Raw genomic sequence first — 17,827 nt, forward strand, 5'->3', positions numbered from 1 at the left:
CGCCAACTGCTGCACGAGCTCCATCATCCTCTTCGTCGCGCCTCAGTGGTCTATTGTGACAATGTCAGTGTAGTCTACCTCTCTAGCAACCCAATTCAGCATCAGCGAACAAAGCATGTCGAGATTGATCTACACTTCGTTAGAGAACGCGTCGCCCTCGGCGAGGTCCGTGTCCTGCATGTTCCCACTACATCGCAGTACGTCGACGTCTTCACCAAAGGTCTGCCGACATCCGTGTTCACCGAATTTAGGTTCAATCTCAATGTTCGTGGTGCTCCCAGTTTAGACTGAGGGGGAGTGTTGGAAAGTAATCTGGGATTGAGGCTTGCCATACTTGGCTCCCCTCATTCCTATATGTAAACACTGCCTCTCACTATGCAATGCATTCCATTCTTCCCAAAATCACTCTCTTTCACATACCAAAATCTAAAATCCAAAATATCTTATAATTTAGATGAAGGTATTAATAAATTCAAAACTAGTACGACACATTTATCAACTAAGAAACACTACAAGCACACTATCCAATACACATAGGAAAAAATCAATTTTCATATTTAGGGGAAGCGGGTAGTTTCTTCCCCGTTTTTTTTTTTTTTGTCGGGTCCCTAATCGGATCATTCGCACCTGTATGCCCTAGCACTGCTAGATGTGCCGCTGCTGCAGTCTCTGCTGACCCATCAGTGTCAGGTTTGCTTAAGACGGGTAGTGGCCGGTCTTCACTGCAATGTCGTACATGACTACATGAGCAGCCTCAGCCTCGCTCAACCAGTTGAAATTGCTAATGAATCTAGAAGAATACCACAACAGGAGATCTATACAATCCCATATTATCATCATCAGACTCATCTAGGTGAAGACCAAAGAGTAGTTATTGAGAAAGTAGACGATTCAATGTCTTTAATGAGACAATAGCTAGCGGATGACAATTCAGATATGTGGATTTTGACTATGCAAGGAGACCTTAAACCTATGAGTAATAACTAAGATTCGCTTCCAGACTAAAAACCTATCTCTCAAGTACAATTAGCGTTATATTGGTTGATCATCTAAATTTCCCGCTGCATCCCATCCCTTCTAGCCCTCAGGTATAATTGGCATTGCATTCGTAGTCACTCCAACCCTTTGTCAATTTATAGCTAGTCACATTAAGGAAATGTTCCAGAACGGACTTATAAAGCGAACTCTCTAGCCATTGAGAGAGAGCTAGAACTTATAGGGCGAGCTCAAAAGCCATGCTGGGAGATGAGCCGAGAGTTTTATACCACCAAGGATTTTGGTTTGATGTAGTGTTCAATGCTACATGTTTTAGCCTTGTGCGCTTTTATTACACATCGCTTATTGGTTTTAATCCGTACCGGTTTATACTATTGTTTTTATAGTGTTTTTGTCTCTATGGATTGTATTTGTAGCAGTTCGAATAACTGGTTTTAGTCCGAAGTGAACAGCCCAATATGGCTTTAATTCAAATAGCTGAGTTGATTAGGTGATTTGAGTTGCACTCTTTATATCCTAAGTTCAAATTCCAGTGAAAACGAATTGACTGACATATATGAAGGGCAAATCCTTAGAGGTTGGAAGGGCTCAAAATACAAGACCAGCTTTCGTGTCCTTTGGTTCTCGATCGATTGGCTTATAGTGTGATGACATTTGCTCTTCTATTACCCATTGTCGCAGAGTCACATGATCAAATTAACTAACCTCATTCTTTTATTTAAAGCAAATAGATTAAGAAGGGAAATGTTAAAAAATCTAACTATACGCAACCTCCAATGTGGCGAATTGTAGAATGTAGCTGCCGTGTGGAGCGTCATAGATTTAATTTCCCGCTAATCTATATATATTACTATAATCTATTAAAAATTTAATGTGGATATCTGGTGTTACCATGCCTTCACCTTTCCCACGTCCAGCGCCCGCACAGCGCGCGCAAAAATAGTGTAGATCGATTACTCGAACCACGCCCTTTTTTATTACTCTAGTTACTCTAGAAATTTAGAGTTAACCACCATACTACATATATTTTAGTGTTTATAAATAAACAATAATTATATTTACAGTCTAGTCACCGCTTCACCCGCTCCTCCGCCTTGTGGCAACGCATGGGCATTTAGTTAAATGCTCTATGAAAGTGAAGTCACACAGCTGAACAATACAATTAGTAAGTACTAAGTAGTAGTAACAGGACGACCAATGCATAGAGCTAGGTGCTGGCAAGAAAAGGATAACCGCTGAGAATTGAAGGCTCGTTCAATGCAGCCGAAGCTGATGGCCAATTTGCTGATGACCATCTGGTGACCAATTTGCAGAACCTTTTTTTTCCTCGCTGTGGTGACCAATTTGCTGATGAAATGGCATTTAATTTTTCAGCTAGAATTTTCTGGGTGTAGCAACATTTTCTGCTGTCTCATAGAGCAAGATACCCAGTCCCAGTCGCTAAAATGGACAAAGATGTAGACCACTCCTGGACTCCTCCATCACCCACACTCGACGCCATCCGAGCTTGCGTCTTCTTCAAACTTCATAGCACGACTCGAGCGGCCACCTGCTTTCCTCGCCATGACCCGCACAACCCACTCGACGCCGGCTCGATCGTGGCTGCCTCGCTCGCTCCTCCGTGCGTGCGTCGAGGCTCCTGCGCAGACTGGTGCAGCAACTCCTTCCATGGCAAGTGTTGCCCGTGACTCATACTCACACAGCGACGGCATCGCTCCATCGCACGCGCCAGCATCAATGGCACGACGAGCCCACGGCACACACACGCCTCGAACACATACGCGCGTAAACTTACAACACATATATACGGGGAAAATCAACTTTTTTTGTCATTACGAGGGAGAGTAGCATACAAAATGCTATATGAGTGACTCAGCTAACCAGTGATTAAAGACCATCAGTAAAGATGGCAAAAAAATTAAATACCCCATCCATCAGTGACTTAGCAAAGGGACAATCTAGTCTTTTGTCATCTTACGGGGTGATTGACAGACTTGATGCATGTTAATGACTCAACTGGTTGGTGAGTGACCAGTGGTAAAAGAAATTTAAATGCCCACAGCTGAGCGATCAAGATCTGAACAGAGAAATGGTGGTAGTCATACCAGTGGCAGTGGTGGTCCATAATAGTGGGTGACATGCTGTTTCATTACCGCTAAGACTCAGTCTCCTGATGTATCACATTCCTAGCGGGAGCCATTGATCTGTTAGTTACTGCATAAATTGTTGCCATTCGTTGATTTCTCAATTTATCCTTCTGACGGCGTAGGGTGGCTTTATATATATAGGCGTATATCTTATATCAATGCTAGCTATCCGTTGTTTCCCCACCAAATATCTGCATTCAGACAACTAGACAAGAACGCTAGCTATATAAAAAGAAACTTGACATGCCTAAAACAAATTGCTTGTTGTATCGATGACACTTTCTTTATAGATGATGACAAGGGGAAAAGTTCGATTCACGCTTTTTTTTATTATCGGTTAACAATATATAGGTACAAGTAGAAATAAATTATCGGTAATGGTTGTGTAAATGTGTCTTTACCAACGATTTTCTCAAAAGTCATCGCCACTACAAAAAAAACCATGTGTTTGTATTGTTGGTTTTGTTAAAAACGTTATTAAAAATCGGATTTTTTTACTCACGGTTTTCATAACAAAATCACTAGTGTACATACATGCTTAGAGTATGATACTTATGTTCAATGGTTTACAATTATGTTTGTCACTACCATATTCGTTGTAGGCATATTATATTATTATATCCACGTGTGCATCTTATATTGCCACTATTTGTTTAATATGAATTTTTAGATTAAATTATAACTGAAAAAGTCTATCTTTATAACTGTAACAGTCATCCCGATCGATTTAAGGTACTTCATCGAAATTTTGCGCCAAGTGGAGTTACCGTTGTTGGTGAGTGTTAAAACCAGCAGTGCATGCACTTCTTTCCTACTCGCTATTTTAATATGCACAGGAAGCAATTTTTGATAGGGTAAAACCCGTAGTTATATCTTTTTTTCTAATGCATCTTGTTAGGATTTTTTCTAAAAAACGCAGGAGAACTGCGCGATTATATATTAAGAAGGAGAAGAAGGTTCAATAGGACCACAAGTTACGGATAAAGGGCCCCCTACGGTGGCCAATAACAACATAAATGAACTCATCCATGACTAAATAATAATGCTACAAAACAGCATTACAACTTGCTAGTTAGCAGGGAGACTTGGGATGGAGACAGTAAGCAAGGACAACTTCTTTGCACTAGCCATTACTCATAAATCAATCTCCAAGCCAACACTTCCAATAGCATCAGGAACACTATGACTTTTATTGTAAAAAATGCAGCCATTGTGATGTTTCCATAAGGTCCAAACACCAAGAATAACAAGAGAGTTGAGGCCATCTCTTGCAATCCCAGGAACTTGGGTGCTCGATTCTTGCCACCATTCCATAAAACCCCCTTCACAAGAATGAGGGGCCAAATGTTGAAGGTTCACTTGAAGAAACAGCTTGAACTAAAATTCTCTAGCAAAAACACAACCCAACAGCATATGGTTCAAGGTTTCATGATCCTGATCACATAATGGACACCTCTCCGGATGATCCAAACCTCTTCTTTGCAACCTATCAGCTGCCCAAACATTCTTACGAGCGACCAGCCACGTGAAAAACTTAGATTTCGGAGGAGCTAAGTCTTCCATATTCTGTAAAATGGCTCAAACTCAATTGACCCAATAAAGAAACCCCTATAACCTTCCTTTGAAGAAAGTTTTACATTGACAGCTTGGCGAAAGAAATGCTTGTCTTCAACATGAGGTCTTAGCTGAACCAAATCAATTAAATCCCACAGGATAAGATACTCATTGACACCGATAGGGCCCCCTGAATATCTGAAATCCAGTTGTGATTGGAAAGAGCATCCAATATTGTTCTCAGGTTAACCCTTCGCTTAGGAATTGTCCTACATAACCGTGAGGTCAAATATGTAATTATGTGTCCCAGCAGCCACCTATCCGTCTAAAAAACGTAGTAGCACCGTTATAATTAGATACTTAGGACTCAATTGATATGATACCCTAACAATCTGATACGATAGGTGTATTCTTCTTTCTCTTCCATGTTTAACAAGTTAAGGGCTCGTTCATTTTAATTTCAATCTATGTGGATCGGAGAGAATTGAGAGAGATTTAATCCCTTAGAAATTAAAACCCTCCTCAATACTCTTTGTTCCCCTCCAATCCCACGAAAAGCCCTAATACGAGAAAAAAATACCTTCGCTCCAAGTGACTTGTATTTATAGTGTATCCTCAAAAAAGACGTGTTCGCGGGAGAACATGTCTACATGCAGACAACGGTCGCGTGGAGAAGCTGATTGTTTTGGCTGACCGCAGTGCTGCCCGGCTGCCCCTAACAAAGACATCGTAGTAGTTGTCTATACAAAAAAAAAAGCACTCTAAATTTAAGGACGAGTCCTTCTATCCCTAAATCTAGGGATTTCTCTTTTTTCCTAATTTTTTTAATACTCTAAACTATGGATTAAACATAGTATTAATACATATGTATTATATATGTAAAAAAACTAATTTAAAATATATTAGAAATACGGTGTATTATCTATAGAGGATGGATTTAGAGAGAATGGATGGATTTAGAGAGAATGCAAGAGCTAGAATTTAGAAGGATGAAATCTGATAAAAAGTAGAGAATCTAGGCAGATGAAATAGAGGTAACGCCGTCTCCGTTGATAGGACAAGTTAGAAAGAGAAGTTGATAGGACGAGATAGAAAGAGAATAGAAAGAAAACAGATACGAAACAAAAAGAGAGAAGGGCACTATGGATATTTCAGTCTTTTTTAATAGTAACGCCAAGTCACCAAACTATTTTATCAATCGTTTTCTTCAAAATAGCTTCAGCTCCATCATAATTCACCACAAAAATCATAGCTCAAATTGTTTTCGCCATAGCCCTACCAAGAGCACCCTAAGAATCTGACTGATTCCATATACGAAACCATGGTCTCAAATGGCTTCATCACTCTAAAAAGATGTTTTTTTGTATAAAAAAAGGTACCAAATGTAATAAATAATAAATTCATCAAACAATGGACGGTGTCGTCGATAGTGTAATAAATAGAAAAGGCTTGCATGTAATTCATTTTTCAAGTGTTGCACCAAATTGGCTGGATGTCAAATACACCAGCCTCAACCTATCATCCGCTGAACCCTGGCCAGCCTACGCATCTATTGTCTTGCCTCTGTTTACTGCCATATAGTTGCATTCCATTGAAGGCCATCAGATCTTCAAGAGATGCTCCAGCCAAACATGTCTGTTCATTTCTTTCACTTACGCAGTCAAGCCGTGCTGTGCGTTGAGTTATTATTACACATCTAAAAGAGGTCGAGTGTTCTTCCATAACCAGTCGCGAGAATGGCCACTCAACAAAGGGGAAACCTGCAAACATTGTGGAAACTTTAAAAGGCCATCGATTTCGATAAGATGAGATAACTTACTGGAGAAACTAGGAAGGCAGTATTATGATGATTACAAAGCATAAACACATTCATTGAGAAAATCTATGATGACTGACAAACTGTGAACCAGAAAGATCCCATAAAAGCATAAAGAAAGGGACCTATTGTTTCGTCAAGCAAAATAGCCATGCCCACAGCGTCATCTTTGGTGGCCAGTGCCTCAGGGTCAACTGGTCAAGGATATAAAAGCTCACCTTTTCCCAGACTTCTTCGTGGTAATCATTGACCCAATTGATCTCCGAAGGTGACATCAAGGATGACTCAATAAGCTTGCTCTAAAGATGCAAAAAAGAAAAAAAAATCATCAGTACTTCATGAATTATGTTTTTACTACAAACAACAAACTAGCAGTATAACAATTGGATATGTAGAGTCCCAGACCCCGCTCGCGTAGCCCTGCTCGGGCGGCAGCCGCCGCCGCCCCTCCACCCCGCCTTGGCCTTGCCGCTGCCAGAGCAGGGCCGCGACGTTTCCCGCGTGCCCTGCAAGGACGGCAGCGCCGGGGAGTTGCTCCGCCACTCCCCACCCCCTCTCCCTCCGCGCCGGCCTGGGCGGGTGACCTGGCGGCGGCGGCCGTGCCAGATCGCGCGGCTAGCCCGCGGCGGCGGCACCCGCGCGTGTGACTGGCCCGCAGCGGAGGCCGCGGTTGTCCCTTCGGTGGTTGGGTCGGGGCCTTGACCCGCGTGGGCCTTGGCCTAGCGGCGGACCTGTGGCTGCCAGTGGTGAGTTAGTTGTGGTAGGGCTGCGGGTGGTGGGTCATGGGATGGCGGCCTCGGCGATTTCCGGCGTCGTGGCTTTGGTTCACGCTCCTCAATCAGCTGGAGGCCGGATTTTGAACCTCTCTGGCCAGATCCATCTCTCCACCTCCCTTCTCGGCCGGTGGTGTGGGCAGGACCGGCTGGCTGGCTTCGTGCGTTGGGACGTGTGGCGGGAGGTCCTCTGGCGTAACTCGTAAGCTATGCCTATTTATGGGCGAACGGCGGTGACGCTTGCGGGCGCCACTCCTACCCTGTTGAGGGTGTCGTCCTTGATCTCTCGCCCTCCGTGTGGGAGTCCTCGCCTCGGCCTTCTTGGGGTTCCTCACTGGTGCTCGGCCAGCGTCGGGACTGAGGGCTAGGACCTGCTGGGTTGGTGCGTCGGTGGTCGGCAGAAGGTGACAACGCGTGGTGGCTTGGCGGGGTGACATCGGCGTGGCTGTTCCAGCAGTTTTCTCCTTGGTGCTGGCGATCAACGATGCTCTGCTAGGTCTTCGGATGAAACTTTGCTCCAGGCGGGCGGCGGCGACGTCTTGATGTTGTTTCTTCTTGAAGGCGTTGCCCAGAAGACCTCCGGTTTGTGTGGTTGTCAGCGTTGTGCAGGCTTTTCATCACTCCGCTTGGCTTGGTGGTGCCTAGGCCTTTGTCGCTCTAGGCGTCTACCTACTCCCGATGTTCGGCGATGTGGATCATTGCTCATGGTGAAGAATCAAAGTTGCCTCGCATGGGGCGTGTCGAGGCTTGGCAACGATGGCGCGCCGCGGCCTTCTTCCTTGTGTGCCGGTATTTGGGTGTAGATGTCGTCGAGTTCTTTGACGGTGTGCAACCCGTCTTGAGAAATCGGAGTTGCTCGTTCCTTGCGTTGAGCTTGGCAACAATGCCTCTAGATGGGGTTTGTGAGTGTGAGGCTGTCGTTGTCTAGGTTGTTTGTGGGGCTTTCCGCCGGTTTCTTTGTCGTGCGCCCTGTGTAGGTTTTGGGCTCGATTTTCCTTAAAACTGGGTCAATCCTATTCTTCTTAATTGAGAGGTGGAGCTCCTGCCATTACGTTCAAAAAAACAATTGGATATGTGTGACTAGTGTAAAGTGTCATCCATTGAAACATATCACTAAGACAATATTCCATCCGTATGTACCTGAATTGGAACAAAGGTTAGTTTCTCAAAACCAAGGTATGAAATTCCACCGAACGAATTTGCCAGATTAAGCTCCTTTACCAGAAGTAAATTCTGCAGCATTCAACAACAAAATTTAGGAATAAAAATGATTAATTGCAACTCTTAGTACAGTAGATAAATCTACCTCGATACGAATGCCAAATGAGTTGTCCTCATAATAACCAGGCTCGTTGCTGACAATCATGCCCTTCTGTAAGGCTGTCAAATTCCCATATCGATAGCTAATGCTCTGAGGTCCCTCGTGGACATTTAGCGCAGCTCCAACTCCATGGCCTGTGCCTGGATCAAGAAACATGAAAATGTTGCACATCATACCTTCAATGGAATACTAAACCAATCCTTCTCTTTAGAGAATTATTTTATGTAGTTAAAAAAGTTACTACCATGTCTATAATCCAGTCCAATCTTCCACAGAGATGACCGTGCCAGAACATCTAGCACAAAGCCTGGAGTTCTCTCAGGGAACACTGCTTGATCGAGAGCTATATGGCCCTGTCACAAGATTTTATGATTTCCATCAGGCAGGAATATAAGTTGCTGCAAAACTAAATGCTACTAAAATGTATGCCCAACAACATAACCAAATTGAATACCTGCAAAACTCTGGTGAAGCATTCCTTTTGCCTTGGGGAAGCCTCACCAAAATGCACTGTTCTGGTTATGTCAGTAGTTCCATCAATGTATTGAGCACCACTATCTAACAAAAACAGATTGTCACTTCCTACAGAGCTGCAGCTCTCTGGGGTTGGTCTGTAGTGTATTATAGCACCATTTGCACCATAACCTGTGTGAGAAAATTGACTATCAGTTCGAAGTCAAGAGCTCTATTACACATCATACTTTGGGAAGAATTGCAGTTATGTAATCTATGAAATGTCTGCTTTCATCACTTGATCAACCTAAGAACAAAGCTAAATATGCATCAAAACAAAACATTAGCATTAACACAAAATTACAAAAAAAACAATGATTTTGATAAAGCCTTGAAACTACCATTGCATTCATACAGATAAAAAAATACAAAACAGGCAACAAAAGGTTAAATGAAACAATATATTCCACCCTAACTAACCAAGAACCATCTATCCTGTCAAAAAGTAGCTCAAGATAAGGAAAATAGTCTGAAGGACAATCTGTCTCCAGACACTGAGTCTAGAAGTATTGAAGATAACACAAAAAATTATCATTATACTGTTACATGAAAACATAAGAAATTAGCCAATGTGATTTTAATAGTATCTATATCTCTTATAAAACTAATCCCCACTACAAGTTCTATCTTAACATACAAGCTATCCACATCATATCTCACTAACTATCCACATCATCTCTCACTAACTATCCACATCACCTCTCACTACTTATCTGCATCATCTACCACTAATAGCCATGTCATCCCACTAACTTACAATCTCTTAATGCAAGCTATCCATGTCATCTCCACTAAGCGTAATTGCTACTTTTAATTTATTAGAAATATAGAAGGCATGCATATATTGTTATTTGTTTTGACGTTCTATGCAGCATCTTATAATTCGATCTAATTTAGTTAGTCGTTTCATTGGATTCTTTCATTCCCTTGCCCACTTTTAATATGAACTGATGAAAGAACATGTAGGTTTAACTTATAAATACAACTATTCTGTTTTTAAGAAAGACCTGCAGCAATGAGCAAGATATGCTTCTAGTTTTCAGTACAAAACAAACAAAATATACCACTTATAGTGTCGAAGCTTGTCTCGATAAATCCATCTTGCTTTTGACGAAACTCAAGAAGCTTTTCAGCAATTTGCACCTCTGTAAGGGGCACACTTTTACAGATTTCCTCCTCCAGCCAGCACCAGAATTCTGCTAAAGCAGCAGCATCTCTACAATGTGTCATGTGCCAGCAAAGGAATTTAGCTGTCAAGTTGAATGAAAGTAAAGGACACAGTAATACAAACAAAAATGTGGACCTAAGACATGATAAGTAATGCTGGATGCACGGACCAGATGAGAGATATTCTTTTAAACAATATCCACATGACTAAAGAACACTTCAACTCCAGAAGTCACACAATGATAACAAAATAATGTTTTGCATGCAAAAATAAAAGCATAGTCTACAGTAAATAGAATGAAAATAACCATCAGTGGTTATTCCAATAGATCACATAGAGACTAGTTCCCGTTAGTCAATAGATCAAGACATGTTGAAACTTTGCTGTTTTTCCCAACAGTCTAATAGTTAATGCATTATGTTTCGTTACGAGAGAAAAATTACTATTTTAGTTGTAAAATTCCTGCTGGGCTGCCCTAGGGGCCTACATACCTTTCCTTTGTAGAGCTATAGGAAATGAAAATTTTGAAATTTATTCAGGTAATTTTCAGAAGAGAAGAACACTAGTTCAAAAGCCCTTCAATGCAATACCTTAAGTGTGAATTCTTCATTCCCTCAATTTCTGCATCATTTTTAACTGACTTGGCAAGTGCAACCGGTGAAACATTGTATACAGCACTTATGACTCCATTGTGGACACTAGGATCTCCAGTTATCCGGTCGTTTGAAGATGCTTCTTTTTCTCCAACTTCTTCACCTGCTTTTCCTTTCTTTTTCATGTCACAACTTGATTTAAATGCAGTAATTATGGCTGCATTCACGCTTGAAGAATCCAACCAGAGCTTTGCACCTTTCTCTGCCAGTCTTGACAAAGCGATCAATGTTTTGATCAACAGCAACATTGCAAAAATTATATTTTCCCTATTGAATTGTCGCAAGATCTTTTTTCTGATACTCAGGAGAGATGAACATCATTTTATTAAAAAGAAATATACATATGGTACAACACACATATTAATGTCAATAGTGAGATCTGAAAATTCACTAGTAAACCCTGACAGACATTTTATTTACAAAAAAATAAATAATGACAAGAAAAAGAACAAAAACTCCATCACCTCCAGGGCAGTGAAGCATTTTGCACAGATAAGGCCATAAGCAATCCAATTGATTAAATTTAATATGGAAGAAGAAGAACCATGAGCCCAATGGGACTGTTAAATCAATATATTTTGCTTTTTACCATGATGATTGTCTTACTATAGAAACAAAGGTCTACATCAACAACTAAACACAAACCATATGCTTGAATCGAGATAGAAATTTTTTAAAGATTAGTGCTTTTGCAAGATTTACCTTTCTACTTCAGAAATAATTGCTTCATATGGCTTAAGTTTCACACCAGCTTGCTCAAGGTGCTCCAGAACATCTTTAGAAACTTTGCTGTTGTCTACAAATAGTGTAGCAGTGCTAACCTCCACAATGAGGTAGCTATAAAATACTGGTGAATGTGGGACATCACTTCCTCTCTGCATTTAAATGTGAGACGAACCCATCAGATTCATGAAAAATGCTGCTATGCTTTCTCTGCAGTCGCTGCTCAAGCTTTGAGTTCAGTCATGGCAGTTGATTAAGAACAATAAATTCTTTTCAGCAATTATTATAACATAATTGTTAGAGTAGACGCACTAACCAATTCGACCCAAAAGCTTAAGCTGTTAGAAGAAGGTAGACAGTCCACTTACACACTTCAGCACCCCCACTCACGTGCAGCCAGAGAGGAAGGCCTAAACGTGAAACATGGAAATAAAGGGGGAGGCACAAATAAAGATTCTGCAAGGATTCGAACTCGAGACCTCTGGCTTTAATAATACGTAAGAGTGGACCCACTAACCAATTCAATCCAAAAGAGTAAGTTGTTAGGAGAAGGTAGGCAATCCACTTATACACTTCAACAATAATAATAAACAACAAAAACTCCCAAGTAGAACCTTGCACTGGAAACTCAGGAAATGTGTACCATAAACCAGTTATGAACAAAAAAAATAGAAATAATAAAACTAAGACAGTAATATTTACTAAGAACATTTACATATATGATGCTTTTGACTGAAAGCATGTAAATACTGGGGTTATTCACATGTATGACCCAAATACACCAAAATGGATTTACAAATTGAACAAAAAATGAAAAACCCAGCATGGTTTAATCGACATTCCACAATACTCATAAGAAACATATCAATCAAACAAATTGTAAAAGACAAGATTTTACCATGTTCAACAACCAAGCAACTTCATCGAGCATTGAAATTACCACAGCATCACACCCATTTTCAGCAAGTTGTGACCTAATGAAGGACAACTTTGATGGCACATCAATACCAGCATATTTGATGTCATGCACCCTAGTTGGTTCTTTTGGGGGATTTGGCCTTGCATCTCCCCATATCTCATCAACTAGGTTCATGCCCTGAACCAAAACTAACTCATGATTCTTATTGGCGATTGAATCCTTCAGTTCTTCAGCAGCATCAAATGAGAAAAGAAACTGCATCCTTCGAAAAAATGAAGGAAACAAGATTAGACTGAGAATTAATGAACATACATCTCCAGAAAAGAAACATAATAGATAAAAAGGAAACAATAAATAAGTGAAAATTGAAATCATTTAGAAGATATAACTCCCGGTTGATTTGACATCATCACACCATTTCCAAGAGAAACATACACATAACAAGCTTCTAAATAAAAAAATGTAAGATTTTATAGAGTAAAAAGCAACAAAATCTCTACCTGGAAACCAAAAAAAATTACATGATTTCTTTATCAATAATAGTTAACCAATGACTCATTGATTACTGTTATTTCTTGAAAAGATAGTTATATGTCAGTAGATCCATAAATCTAATAAAAGTAATGAAATCATGATGCCTAAAATTTCAATGGAACAAGCAGATCAGATAACAAATTTCAATGTAGACAGTTTGTGATGGAGCAGATCCAAGGGAATGTACTGCAGTTCCAGTCATGTCTTATAAAATTTTTGCTAATCACTAATCACCTAACTGCAGCGTCGTTTATGTGTTGTGACATTCATAAGTCACGTCATGGTGACATCACTGTTGGAGCGAAGGCCGCCCGCCCCCTCGCTCAGTTCATTTATAACGTGAACAGGACAGGTCGCAATTTTGGAAAAGCGAAGTCTACCTCAACCAAGCGAAGGCCTTGGGACGGAAGTATCGACCAGAACAGGCGAATGCCCTACCGGCACCCAAAGACCCGACGCCCTAAGATGAAGGCTGCAGTCACTACCCGCACATGTTACTGAAGCGGGCCCACGCGGCGCCATCATGGATCGTCTGGCCCCACGTGTAAGCCCCAGCGCAGGGTAGTATTAATGGTGCGTCAGTCCAGGTTGTACTTAACCACATTGTAATGACCTGTAATAACCCCTGAGGGGGGAATATTCCGGGGATAACGTAGGTAACCAGGGGCATAACTGTACTTACGAGGGTAAGACTGCCCCCTGGTTACCTATAAATCCCCCACATTGTACTCTGATGGGACAGGCTGAAAGACACTGCTTCTCTAATCCGTTGTGTTGCTAAGCATCAAAGTGTTCCTGTTTCCCGTTGCTTGGACCCACCCACTTGGCCACGTGTCAGTGAGTTCCAACAATCACCAAGAAAGAGCATAAACCCAAAACTATCCACTTAATATGGGCATCAACTAAATGTTGTCAAGGACAGGTTTTGAGGAATTTTCCGTATATTACTTGGCAGTGTTAAACTGCAGCTTTTCTTGGCTTCCAGGTATAGAACTAAGACTACTTTACAGCTAGATACCCTACGCCGGGTGGAGGAAGTCGCCATGGATCAAGGCGGTAAGAACCAGGCTCTAGATACCAAATGTTGGCAGAGACATTGGTTTTTGAAGAATTTTCAGTATATTACTTGGCAGTGCTAAGCACAGGTGGTCTTGGGTTCCATATACAGAAGTAGAACTAAGACTCCTTTACAGCTAGAAAGCATACCAAATTTCTAACAACTAAAGAGATAAAGCAAGAGATAAGATGACACGACATAGGCACTAACCACTACTGCTTATCCTAGAATTGGAGCTCCAAAATATCAAGATCACTATGGCTTATCCTTCACTAAAGTGTATAAGCAGTGCGTCTCTGAACCCACTACCCAGTAGTAAATATATAAATTATTGAATAACTTATCAAAGAAAAACTCACCGGATCAATACCAACTCGGCAACCAGATGGTAAAACATCATTCAACCACTCACTAGTAGTTGGAACACCATGATTCCCACTGCGCATGAGTGTCCAGTGGTGGCTCAATTCCTTCTCTGCCTAGCAAACAGAAGAATTGATCATGAAGCAATAACAGAAATAAAGGTGCAAAGATATTAAAGTTTGCAGGAAGTAGGAGCACCTGAAGAAAATAACGGCCATCAGTCCAGAGAGCAGCCTTATTTTTTGTGACCACAGCTGTACCAGCACTGCCAGTGAACCCAGTCAGATAGGCACGCCTCGTGAAGCATTCTGCAATGAATTCGCTCTGCAACAGAAGTTGTGAAAAAAAACATGTAAGTGGAGATTATATTTAATTCAATCGTGTCGCTTCACTAAGTAACGCATTGAAATTTTTCTACATCATTTATATTCGGCAGCAATATTAGGACAACAGTTCACCACATATGGAAAAACTCTAAAACATATGCAGTCACAAACTCATGTTGAGCATAGTGTTAGAAGAGTGGAAAGGGGTAGAATCTGTATATGTATATTGAGACAGATGAACCATTACATATATAGGGTGGAAATCTTTGGAGGCCAAGGCATCTAGGGCCGGCACACACTACCTGAGAAGGCAGGCCACTCTACTATGGAGTATGGAAAGTAAGTAATATCTCTACTATGGAAGGGATCAATCACACGCAGGTGAAAGGAGAGATGTACTCAATCAGCCTAATATAGAAAGGGAGACATTCATTCCAACACATAGATATCATGATTATCTAAAGCCCTAGCTAAACTCAAAGCTAGTTTACAAGCGGAATAAAAAAACATATATGCTTCATGACTTCAGTAGTAGTGGAAACTACTGCACTGTCAAGCAAATGCTTCATTTTTATGGAAGTACATCATGACATAATTAGACCACACCTTGCTAGAAATTATATATTTATATCAAATGTACCAACTATTGAGCGCTTCTACTGCTTTTTCAATAGTCAAGTATGTTTCACAGCTACTTCTAAGAATGGGTGCATCCGTATCATCGCATACATCCAACATATTTGGAAACTATCGAAGAATTATTAGAGTATATGTATTTTAAATTAAAAGTAATCATGATAGTTATAAATACTTCCCATGTACTTCGCAACCAAAATAACACCTTAATCTATAATCTCAACCAGGCCAATCTCAAATTACCACATCACTCCCACACATCACAGCAGCCAAGCAACTCCGAACTCAACAGCCACTTTTTCACCAACCTGCTCACGGCCGCCTCTCTCCAGGCACCCGCCCCTCTGTGTTCCTACCACACCGACCACTCCCTTTCCACTATCATCCCTTTAGGGCATGTACAACCTAGAGACCCTGTAATGGTTTTTCAAGTACAAGATACAGCTAAAAACTGCATGATATAATCCTGGCCCTTTGAATCATAAATACAGTTAAGAGACAATATATATGGAGAGTAATGTAGAACTAGAAACAGTCTCTTCGCGAAGAATCCGTCTCTTGTATTTTTTTAATTAACATCTAGAGACTCCTCAAGTGACCCTATATTAAATGGGGTTGATATGCGTTTAGAGCATTACAAGTTTCCCAAAACTCCACGTGGCAGTAGTGTCCATATACATCACAAGAGCAAAAATTGTTATCCAGTTAAGCCTCCTGGGGATACACAAGGTACATCTTTAAAAGATAGGGCTAAGATCCAGACACGTTGCAACACATTAGTCACACACAATGCAGTATTTTTTTTTGGTAACAAGTGGGTATTACCATGCATGTAGCGCCTAAATTATATCATTTTTTTCCACAATTACACTAATACGTTGAGAAATTATCTATTCATGTTCTCCGACTGGGTATATACACCAGATTAATCATAATACAAGTTGGGATTCTTGAGGGCTAGGGAGAGGGCGGCTCGACCTGGTGGGCGTCCTGTGAAGGGACGATGTAGGCGTCAATAGCAACGTCGGGCCGCGCGAAGAGTCGACGAAGCGAGCGTAGCTTCTCATCCCCGTCAGATGCGGAGTCCGCAGCCCCAGAGGAGGAAGACAGGCCTCGGCGCTTTCGGAGCTCAGACGAGGACAGAGCGACGACGCGTCCGTCCCCTCCCGATGAGTTGGCGAGGACGCGGAGGAGGGGAAACCTGCGACGAAGGGAGAACGGGCGGAGGGCAAGAGGGGGGCGGCTGGCGAGGAAGGCGGCGGCGGCGATGGACGGTGAGAGGCGCGCAGCTTCGATCGCCATAAGCGAGCAGCCGAGAGAGTACGTGGGGAATGAGGAAGTGGTAGGACTAGGAGGGAGGGAGATAAGGCAGAACCGGCCCATGAGCGTCTAGGTTCCGGGCTGGTCGCCTTGTCCATGAGCGTCTAGAGTCTGGAGTCTGGAAAATACCTGTTTGACTTCGAGGAACATTTTCTCGGTAGTATTATTTTCTATTAAAAATTGCAAAAGTGAAATTGTAACAACTAGTGACCAGTGAGGCACCGGAAAAGTTGCAAACGTATTTAACAATTTAGATATTAAAATAAAATAAAATAGAGTTAATTAGTCTCTAGAAATCAAATATCTCTAAATAGATCTTGAAAAACCATTCAATCCCAACACGATATGAAGTCACATACAGCATAATGCTCTCACGTAGTACCATCTTATCAGCTTAAGAAGGACAAGCAACCAAGCGGCTTATAAAAAAGGATCGGGCTTCTACTTAACTTATATCTTTTGGGTCTTTTGACTATGATAAGGTGTAATATTTGTTTTTATCAGTTTAATATAGTTTAATATCTGATATGTGAACCATATATTCACTCTGATATTAAAGTTACTTTTTATAGGTATCAAATATGATTGCATATCGTCTCAATGCACCACTATTGTGCTTTTTTTATTTAATGTGCATGTGTGGTGCTATAGCATCCCAACAAAGTGACGCAAAAACTAAAATACTACATTATTTAAAGTGTTTAGGGCACTAAACAAATTATGCTCCAACAGTTAAGCCATAAATCATGTATTTTAGAAAGTAAATTATATTATTAAGAAAGAAAATGATGAAAATGGTGTAGAAAACAAGGATAGGGCACTAGTCTCGGGTGTAGTATATTTAGATCACTTCATGGTATGCTCTATATTTTTTATATAAATTTATAAAATGGGATACTATTGGAACTGTTTTTTATGTGTTGAGCCTTATATTTCAAGATAATGCACTGATTTAAGGCATTGTTGGAGATGTTATAATAGTCTCTACTGCTTAACAACACCAGTTTC

At 41.1% G+C, this 17,827-nt stretch overlaps 1 protein-coding gene and 1 pseudogene across 2 annotated transcripts; one reads left to right on the plus strand and one right to left on the minus strand.

Moving 5' to 3' along the window:
• Nucleotides 1–6,002: 6,002 nt before the first annotated feature.
• On the minus strand, nt 6,003–16,897 carry LOC100381889 (uncharacterized). 2 transcript variants are annotated; one of them, XM_008653408.2, is made up of 13 exons: nt 16,478–16,897; nt 14,736–14,861; nt 14,534–14,653; nt 12,563–12,838; nt 11,644–11,816; nt 10,879–11,235; nt 10,185–10,336; nt 9,062–9,252; nt 8,852–8,960; nt 8,593–8,747; nt 8,427–8,519; nt 6,732–6,812; nt 6,003–6,457 (listed from the first exon to the last, which is right to left on the minus strand). In XM_008653408.2, the coding sequence occupies exons 1-13, from the start codon at nt 16,880–16,882 to the stop codon at nt 6,386–6,388; spliced, it is 2,310 nt and encodes a 769-aa protein (XP_008651630.1). In that variant the 5' UTR covers nt 16,883–16,897; the 3' UTR covers nt 6,003–6,385. The 2 variants fall into 2 exon arrangements, with proteins under 2 accessions (XP_008651630.1, NP_001168142.1); NM_001174671.1 differs by having other exon boundaries at nt 6,126–6,457; nt 10,879–11,151; nt 16,478–16,836.
• A 374-nt stretch (nt 16,898–17,271) lies between these two features.
• Nucleotides 17,272–17,430, plus strand: LOC111589901 (uncharacterized; annotated as a pseudogene).
• Nucleotides 17,431–17,827: the final 397 nt, after the last annotated feature.

Source organism: Zea mays, chromosome 7 (genome assembly GCF_902167145.1).
Source record: "Zea mays cultivar B73 chromosome 7, Zm-B73-REFERENCE-NAM-5.0, whole genome shotgun sequence".
Classification (NCBI taxonomy): domain Eukaryota; kingdom Viridiplantae; phylum Streptophyta; class Magnoliopsida; order Poales; family Poaceae; genus Zea; species Zea mays.